The sequence below is a fragment of the Camelina sativa genome, chromosome 13 (assembly GCF_000633955.1).
Source record: "Camelina sativa cultivar DH55 chromosome 13, Cs, whole genome shotgun sequence".
In the NCBI taxonomy this organism is placed as follows: Eukaryota; Viridiplantae; Streptophyta; class Magnoliopsida; order Brassicales; family Brassicaceae; genus Camelina; species Camelina sativa.
In genome coordinates, this window is record NC_025697.1 from 13765825 (window position 1) to 13775332 (window position 9508).

Consider the following 9508-nt stretch of genomic DNA (forward strand, 5'->3'; position numbering starts at 1 on the left):
ATCGAACCTGTTTTAAATGCTTTGATCTATGCATCATTGCCTGCGACAGTTGAGTAACGAATTGTAGATATCTTAGACGGTTAGCTTGAGAACTTTAAGTTAACGGTTCATTAGTGTTTTGTAGTCCGAGTTTTAGATAAACAAACTAACCCTAAACTTTCCTAGATAGATAGATCATTGAACCCCTGCTATTCCCCTTGATGCCCAACGCTTGTTTTATTATTTTTACTTGCTTTTATTTACATTTATTTGCTTGCTATAACCGTGACAACCAAAACCCTATTTTTATTGAGTCCTACCCTTACTTACCTCCCTCAGATTCCGTTGAACAACAACTCTCTCTGTGGGATCGATCCTTAAATACTACTACCGATTAGCTGTGCACTTTCAGCAGTTGTGTGGTCTTTTTAAGGTAAAAGATTTGAAGTGAAAAACTACACACATCAGTATAATTTCTGGTACTTTGTCTTTGTGAATTCTTAGTAAGTTCAGATTTTATGTTGTCCTGTGAGGTTTGTGTAGGGACCTTGTTGGTGGGAGGGTTTAAGTCCCATGTTATGTTTGATTCTGGAGCTACGCATAGCTTCATTATCCTTGAGTGTGGAGAGAGTGCGGGTATCGTGGGAGATCCCGGAGAGCGTACAGGAGTTGTCAGAGTTGCTGGAGGCAAGTTTCTGAGGGTCATTGGTAGAGCGAGGGGTATCGATATTCAGATTTCGGGAGAGTCTTGGCCCGCGGATTTGCTTATCAGCCCAGTGGAGCTGTATGACGTTATCTTGGGGATGGACTGGTTGCATCGGCATATGGTTTATCTGGATTGTCATCGGGGTAAAGTGGAGTTTGAGCGCTCAGGAGGGAAGTTGGTTTATCAGGAGATTAGCCCGACTCCGGAGAGTCTCGTGATCTCGGCCATTCAGGCTGGGAAGATGATCGAGAAGGGTCGTGAGGCTTATTTGTTTACTATATCTATGCTAGAGTCAGTGGGGAAGTCTACAGTTAGCGGTATTCAGGTTGTAGAGGAGTTTGAGGACGTGTTCCAGTCATTGCAGGGATTACCACCTTCTCGGTCTGATCCTTTTAAGATTGAACTGGAACCAGGGACGACACCGTTATCCAAGGCCCCTTACAGGATGGCTCCAGCAGAGATGACAGAGCTGAAGAAGCAGCTAGAGGATTTGTTGAGCAAGGGATTCATCCGTCTTAGTATATCACCGTGGGGAGCGCTGATGTTATTCATTAAGAAGAAGGATGGGAGTTTCTGCTTGTGTATTGATTACAGGGGTTTGAACCGAGTCACTGTGAAGAACAAGTACCCTCTTCCGAGGATTGATGAGTTGTTGGATCAGTTGAGAGGTGCTACTTGGTTCTCCAAGATAGATCTGGCGTCAGGTTATCATCAGATCCTGATAGATGAGGCAGATGTGAGGAAGACTGCTTTCAGGATGAGATATGGGCATTATGAGTTTGTGGTGACACTGTTTGGGTTGACTAATGCACCAGCTGCGTTTATGAGATTGATGAACAGCGTGTTTCAGGAGTTTCTGGACGTGTTTGTCATCATTTTCATCGACGACATCCTGGTTTATTCTAAGAGTCCTGAAGAGCATGAAGTGCATTTGAGGGTAGGTCTGGAGAAGCTGCAGGAGCAGAAGTTGCTTGCTAAGCTGAGCAAGTGTAGTTTCTAGCAGCGTGAGATGGGCTTTCTGGGTCAGATTGTGTCTGCATATGGGGTTTCTGTATATACGGAGAAGATTCAGGCTATCAGGGATTGGCCTAGACCGCGGAATGCCACGGAGATCAGGAGTTTTCTCGGGTTGGCGGGTATTACAGGAGATTTGTGCAGGGGTTTGCGAGCAGAGCACGTCCTATGACTATGTTGACGGGGAAGTATGTTCCTTTTGTCTGGTCACAGGAGTGTGAGTAGGGCTTTGCAAGCCTGAAGGAGATGTTGACAACCGCTCCAGTGTTGGCTTTGCCTGAGCAGGGTGAACCCTATGTAGTTTATACGGATGCATCCACAGTTGGTCTTGGTGTATGTTGATGCAGCATGAGAAGGTGATTGCCTATGCTTCGCGGCAGTTGCAGAAGCATAAGGACAACTATCCTACTCATGACTTGGAGATGGGTGCTGTAGTTTTTGCCCCGAAGATTTGGAGATATTATCTTTATGGTGCAAAGGTACAGATTTTACAGATCATAAGAGCCTGAAGTACATATTCACTCAGTCCGAGGTGAACTTGAGGTAGAGGCGGTGGATGGAGCTGGTGGCGGATTATGATCTGGAGATAGCTTATCATCCTGGTAAGGCTAACTTGGTTGCAGATGCTTTGATTCGAAAGCGGGCGGCTTCGGCTCAGGAGCAGGATATGGATTCTCTGGTAGGAGAGATCAGTGCGTTGAGCTTGTGTGCGGGTTCTCAGGAGCCGTTGGGTTTGGTTGCAGCTGATAGAGCAGATCTATTGAGCAGAGTGCGGTTGGCTCAGGAGAAGGATTTGGGGCTGGTGAATGCCTCAAAGGATGTTGATTCAGAGTATCAGGTTTTGGCTAATGGTACTATTTTGGTGCATGGGCGGATCTGTGTGCCCAAGGATGAGGAGTTGAGGCAGGAGATTCTGAGAGAGGCTCACCCTAGCATGTTCTCTATTCATCCAGGAGCGACTAAGATATACCGAGATCTCAAGAGGTACTATCAACGGGTCAGGATGAAGAAGGACGTGGCTAGTTGGGTTGCGAGGTGCGATGTGTGTCAGCTAGTGAAGGCTGAGTATCATGTACTAGGTGGTTTGCTAAAGAGTCTTCCCATTCCAGAGTGGAAGTGGGATATGATTACTATGGACTTCGTGGTGGGTTTGCCAGTGTCCAGGTCGTTTGATGCTATTTGGGTCATTGTGGACCAGTTGACTAAGTCGGCACATTTTCTGGCCATTAAGAAGACTGATGGAGCAGCGGTCTTGGCAGAGAAGTATGTCAAGGAGATAGTCAGGTTGCATGGGGTGCCAGCGAGTATTGTGTCTAATAGGGATTCCAAGTTCACTTTGGTGTTCTGGAGGGCATTTAGGCAGAGATGGACACTAAGGTGCATATGAGTACAGTTTATCATCTCCAGACAGACGGACAGTCAGAGAGGACGATCCAGACATTGGAGGATTTGTTGAGGATGTGTGTGTTGGATTGGGGTGGACATTGGGCAGATCATTTGAGCTTAGTAGAGTTTGCTTACAACAACAGTTACCAGGTGAGTATCGGGATGGCACCTTATGAGGCTTTGTATGGGAGGCCGTGTCGTACACTGTTATGCTGGACTCAGGTGGGGAGAGGAGCATGTACGGGGCAGAATTTGTTCAGGAGACCTCGTAGAAGATTCGGGTTCTCAAGCTGAACATGAAGGAAGCTCAGGATCAGCAGAGAATTTATGCCAATAGGAGGAGGAGAGATCTTGAGTTTCAGGTTGGAGATAGAGTGTACCTCAAGATGGCCATGTTGCAGAGTCCGAACAGGTCATTGACTGAGACTAAGATGAGTCCGAGGTATATGAGTCCGTTCAGAGTGATTGAGCGAGTTGGGCCGATGGCATAGAGACTGGAATTACCTGAGGTTATGCGACCATTCCATAAGATTTTCCATGTGTCTATGTTGCGGAAGTGTCTCTGTGAAGATGATCAGTTGTTGGCTAAGATTCCTGAGGATCTTCAGCCTAACATGACTTTGGAGGCGAAACCAGTGAGGGTTCTCGGGAGGAGGATCAAGGAACTTCGGAAGAAGAAGATTCCTTTGATGAGAGTCCTTTGGGACTGTGATGGTGTTGAGGAGCAGAATTGGGAGCTTGAGGCGAGGATAAAGGCAAGGTTTAGGAAGTGGTATCAGAAGCAAGCCGCGACTTGAGCTTGCCTAGCCTGGTCCCATCTGTAATCCGTGGCTAGAGCGGGAATGGAGTATTCCAGCCCATCTCTCTTGTTTACTTGGTCGCTTGGGATGGTTGGTTGTGCGACCAAGTAACAAGATGAGGTGGTGTTTGGGGTACAAAGTTTCCGCGAGGCAGTGTGTTGGAGGAAAGTTTCATGATTTAGAAGTTTCTATAAATGGAAAGTTTCCAGAAGTGGAAAGTGCTAAAAATGGAAAGTTTTAAGTGAGTTAGAATTTGTCCATTTTTAGTGGCGGAGAGCCTTGGAGGGGGGCTTGTGTGGCCTTAGTGGCGGACTTTTGAGTCGTTGCACCGTGTGTGGCGGTCTTTTGAATTATTGTGCGGCCTCAATGGCAGGCTGTTTAGCCATTGTGTGGCCTTTGTGGCGGGATGTTTAGCCATTGTGTGGCTTTTGTGGCGGGCTGTTTAGCCAATTGTGGTAGGCTGTTTAACCAATTGTGTAGCCTTTGTGGCGGGCTGTTTAGCCAGAGTGCTTGTTTAGGCGGTCCCTCGGGACAAATGGTCTTTGTGACAGTCCTTCGGGACGAGCGGCCTTGGTGGCAGTCCTTTTTAGGACATTTGTTTGGCCTTTGTGGCGGTCCTGTTTAGGACATTTGTTTGGCCTTGGTGGCGATCCTGTTTAGGACATTTGTTTGGCCGTTGTGGCGGTCCTGTTTACGACATTTGTTTGGCCTTGGTGGCGGTCCTGTTTAGGACATTTGTTTGGTCTTGGTGGCAGTCCTGGTTAGGACATTTGTTTGGCCTTGGTGGCGGTCCTATTTAGGACATTTGTTTGGCCTTTGTGGCGGCCCGTTGGGCAGTGAGATGATCCTTGTGTGGTCATGAGGTATTCCAGTGAGGGGATATGTGGCTGGTAAGACATCGTGTTATCTTACGCGAGCCACGGAAAGAAACCTGGATAGGGATAGGACTCAGACGTGTTCAGAATTGTTTGCTCGCAACTCTTGTGGAACTTAGGTTCTCCTAGTACCGTCATATTCTAAGACTTTGTGACTTGGTATTATGGCTGGTATATCGACTTCGGATGATGATCCGGGGGCGCGCTGTAGGGTGGCAACCCGAGAGACGAGTATTGGACTCCTTTATATATAATGGCGTGCGGGCTTAGGCCCGATGAGGAGCCAATATTATGGCATGCAGGCTTTGGTCTGATGACGAGCCAATAGGAAACTCAAGGTTTAGGCCTATGAGTAAAAAGGAGAGTCCAAAAGTCGAGAGCAAATAATGCCTGGAGCGTGAGTCTATCGCCTAGAGGTGAATTTTCGTATGTCGGTCGGAGGAGTGCGGGCCGTGGAGACGGTAGCACGGGGTCCTTGACTGAGTGTTGTTCGAGATTCGAGGACGAATCTAAATTGGTGGGGGAGAATTGTAACATTCGCGAACCGGAATCCTGGTTTGGGATGTGCATCGATCAATGCTGGAGGAGCATCGGTCGATGCAGGTCAATTTTCTGCTTTTTGACTTAAGTTCAACGCTGCGTTTTGGGCAAAGAGAAAAGGGGAAAAACCCTTAAGTCGTTTCTTTTGTCTCATTAGACGACTTTGGCCGTTTTTGAGAGAAAAGAGAAGAGAGAAGAGTGTTCTTGGTGTTCTTGGATATTTCTGTGGATTGGTGGCTTTTTCTGGTGAGATCTGAGGCTTAGGGCGTTGTAGGAGGCTTCTAGAAGTGTTTTCCTGCGTGATTAAGGTTCAAAATCTTCTTGGCAAAGGTAAGTGCGTGACCATGACTTATCTAAGCTGGAGATTACCCTGATCTGTTTGTTTCTATGTTGTTAGGCTTGTTAGAATGTTGTTTGAGGCGTTAGGAAGCTTTCTTGTGGCTTGGGATCGATTCCTGTGGTTGCATAAATGAAGATCCGGCGAGAAGCTTCGGGGAAAACGATGCTCGGCATGTGCATCGGTAGATGCACTATGTGTGTCGGTCGATGCTAGTGCGAGGACGGCGCATATTGACCTAGGAGCATCGGTCGATGCGATTAGGGTTTCCGTGTGATGTCGAGCATGTGTCGATCGATGCATACCTTGTGTCAGTCGATGTTGGTCCCTGATGGTGTCGGTCGATGCAAGCTTTGTGTCGGTCGATGCAGAGCCTGGTTTGTTTGTTGACTGTTGTGTGATGTTTAGAGTATCTCTATTGCTTGTGTGTATAGCCCAGTAGATGGGAGGATTGCCTTACTGAGTGTTTATAAAATACTCATGCATTGTAATTTGTGTTTGTGGTGTAGGTAAAGGCAAAGTGTGATCGTGGAATCAAGGCAATGAAGAGGAGGATGTTCTAGTGGTTCGCTTGGTTGTCTGGCTTCTGTTAGTTTGCTAGAGTTGAGTCCTAGAATGTTGTTTAGGATTGCTGGTTCTCTGGTTTATGCTGTTTGGATCATTAGTTTATGATTTAGAATTAATGTTGGTTATTGGTTATTATTTATTAGATTATTTATTGGATATTGGTATCTGTTATTTCTACTGTTAGTTGTGTTTGAGGTTTGGTGGCTAATGGGTATGGAAATACTAGCTGTAGTGTATTTATTATTATTATTTATTATTTATTATTAAAAAAACGGATCACGTCGTTTCACTTATTCACGTTAAGCTTAACCAAATAAAGCTTTGATGTTAGTCAAAATTATTAGATTTTTCAATTTGATTTTCACTGGCTGTAATTCAGCAAAATCTTTGCAAAATAGATGATTTATTTGGTCAAAAATAATAAGATCACGATTTTTTTTTAAATTAGTACATATTCAATTTTTGAAGATATTTTTCCTATAATTAAATTTAAAAAATTTTGAACAAAAGAAAATTACGAAAATCTCTCTTAACGAAATTTGTCTTCGTGAACCCTTGTTTGTGATCCAAGATTCACTCATTGACTTGATATATTATTTACGTTATTTATTATATTATATGTGACTGATGTTATTTACATATTTCTTCATAAATTCCAAATTTTATTAAGACGTGTGCTGTAAAATAGAAATCTTATATAAAATACAGTGATAATAATATTTAATTGTTGAATTTTGATATACAAAATGGTTTAAAAATGTGTATATTTTGAGAATATACGATCATCCGTTATTATAATTCAAAAATAAAGAAATTTTTATAGAAACTAACAAAATCTCGAGTTTTATATTAATAAAAAAATATAATATTTTTCTAATTAATAATGGTCTAAAATTGTAAAAATCTTAATTTACGTGTTTTGGTCAATCTTACTTTTTAAATTACCAAGATAATATATAATTTCTTGGTTTTTCGGTGAAATTAGTTCCTATTTACGTTAATTTAGTAAAAATACAAATATTTTGTTTTATATAAAAAACATAGTAAAAATCTTGCTTTACATATTTTGGTCAATCTTACTTTTAAAATTGCGAAGAAAAGAATTTGTAATATATTTGTTTTTTTGTCGAGATTATTTCCTATCTACTTTAAGTTAGCCAAACTAGTTTTAGTGTTAGTAAACCTTTAACAATGTTTCAAATTTGACTTTAATTTTCTCTGGTTCAAAAAAATCATGTTCAACCCCAAGATATTGACGATATTTATAGTTTTGAAGATTATATTTCCTTAATTAAATTAAGGAAACATTGAAGAAAGCAACCAAAAAGTTGGGGATTAATAAAATTGTCTCTCATAAACCTAGCTCTCGATTGTTAGATTCACTGATAAACATGTTTTAAGAACTTATTTGATGTAAGAGTTTATCCAACTTCAGTCTTTTTTATGGGTAAAGTTTAATACATAGTTTCGATAGGATGATAACATCAAGGGCAAAACATTCATTAACTAGAGAAAATGAGATTTCATTCATGACAAAAAAACAACAACATGTCAAGACCAACCCAAACATGTAACTAAAACAAACAGAACTCAAATATAAAGGTTTATTGAAAATTTAAATAATGAAAACTTAAGATATGATCAAATTCTGATCACCACTGTTTCTTATTCATATCCAAATCCTTATTGGTGTTCTTCATATTCAAAGTATTCTGACTTTGATCACGAATCTTTTCATGAAATTCAACAGATGAAGAACCCATCTCAATCATAGGCATGCCACTTGATGATGAAGAACCCATCTCAATCATAGGCATGGCACTTGATGTTGTAGCGGCATCAATAGGAACAAGGGACGAAGATGATTCATCATCATTTCTCTTCAGAATCTCCATCCTACGATTAACATCTTTGAGATGTTGTTCAATGACAGAACCAAAATCTCGAAGATCACATTTCGGGAGACGAGAAACCAAAGTTTTGCCACTAAGACAATCAAACATGATGTTTTTCATCTCCAGCTCTTTGTTCTCTCTCCGCGCCTTCCTCCAAGACTCGGTGGCTTTGGTGATCCTTTGTTGGAGAAAGGACTCTTGGTTCACCATCCTCTTGGTCTGGTCCATCACCGACATCATCCTCCATTGGGACACAACCTTGTCAGCCGCCTCTCTCGATGGCCACATCTCCGGGTTCGACTCGTACGCACTGTTGACGATAACACAGATGGGGATGTCACATAGAGTTGCCAACTCATGAGCTTTCTTCAGAACACCTCTTTTTCTTTTCTTGAAAGTTGATTTTCTTGCTGTCTCATTTTCAATAAAAGCCATGTTCACTTTCTTTCTCGTCATTATTATTATTATTATTATTTTTTTGATATTTGTTATAATTTTTGAAGGGACAAGTGCTCCATATATATATATAATCTGATTGTTTGAGTTAAGGAAATTTTATCACAATTAAAAAAAAAAAGGAATTTTATCACAATTCATACATATACAAATCTATATCATACCTTGTAAAAGATATCATAATTGGTAGTAACTAAATGTAAAGAAATATTTCTATCTATAGAAGTAAATTTACTATTCAATTATGGGTAATTATTTTTACTTTTATTTATATTATTTTACTTTTTTTTTTCTTTTCTAGTTTGCTATCATGGAGACTAAATAGTTTTTTTTCCTGTTAAAATATAGTTATTACTACCCACTTTATCAACTATTAATTTTCTTTGATATGCAAAAGTTTGAGTATTAATGTGTGTGATAAGGCTAATATTAATAATTTTTTTCTTATCCGTGACCATCATTATTCTTAATTGGGTGCCTTAAAAATCCAATCAAACAGAGGGAAATATATTATTTTGGGGTTAATTTCACTACTAATAATTACATATACACACATACCTTACATATCTTTAAATATATTTAAAAAGTTGTTCAAAAATAAATTAAAAATTCAATTATCTTAAGAGGATTTTTTTTTATATGTTAATTAATTTGGAAATGTATATAAGATTTATAAAAACTTGATAATTCGTAATGATTTTAAAATTCAACCTGTTGATATAAACTAATATTTAGAAATCCATTAAAATTCAATGTGACAATAAATACTTATTTAAATATTTAGAGAAAAAATTAATTAGTATTTAGAAAATATAAATCCATTCAAAATAATAAGATTTTCCCACCAATTCAACCTTTTCTATTTAGACTTGGAAATCTTTCCAAAACTTTAAATTTCCAATATGCCAATAAATAGTATGTAAATCTTCCAAACGAGAACATTAAATATTGTT

The 9508-nt window shown here is 40.3% G+C and overlaps 2 protein-coding genes across 2 annotated transcripts; one reads left to right on the forward strand and one right to left on the reverse strand.

Moving 5' to 3' along the window:
- On the forward strand, positions 1269-1670 carry LOC109128329 (RNA-directed DNA polymerase homolog; the record flags this gene model as incomplete). Its single annotated transcript, XM_019234497.1, has 1 exon — positions 1269-1670. A coding segment is annotated over one exon (402 nt), but the record flags the coding sequence as incomplete, so codon positions are not given.
- On the reverse strand, positions 7712-8572 carry LOC104736689 (agamous-like MADS-box protein AGL80). The gene has a single exon (XM_010456716.2). The coding sequence runs from the start codon at positions 8553-8555 to the stop codon at positions 7857-7859; it is 699 nt and encodes a 232-aa protein (XP_010455018.1). The 5' UTR covers positions 8556-8572; the 3' UTR covers positions 7712-7856.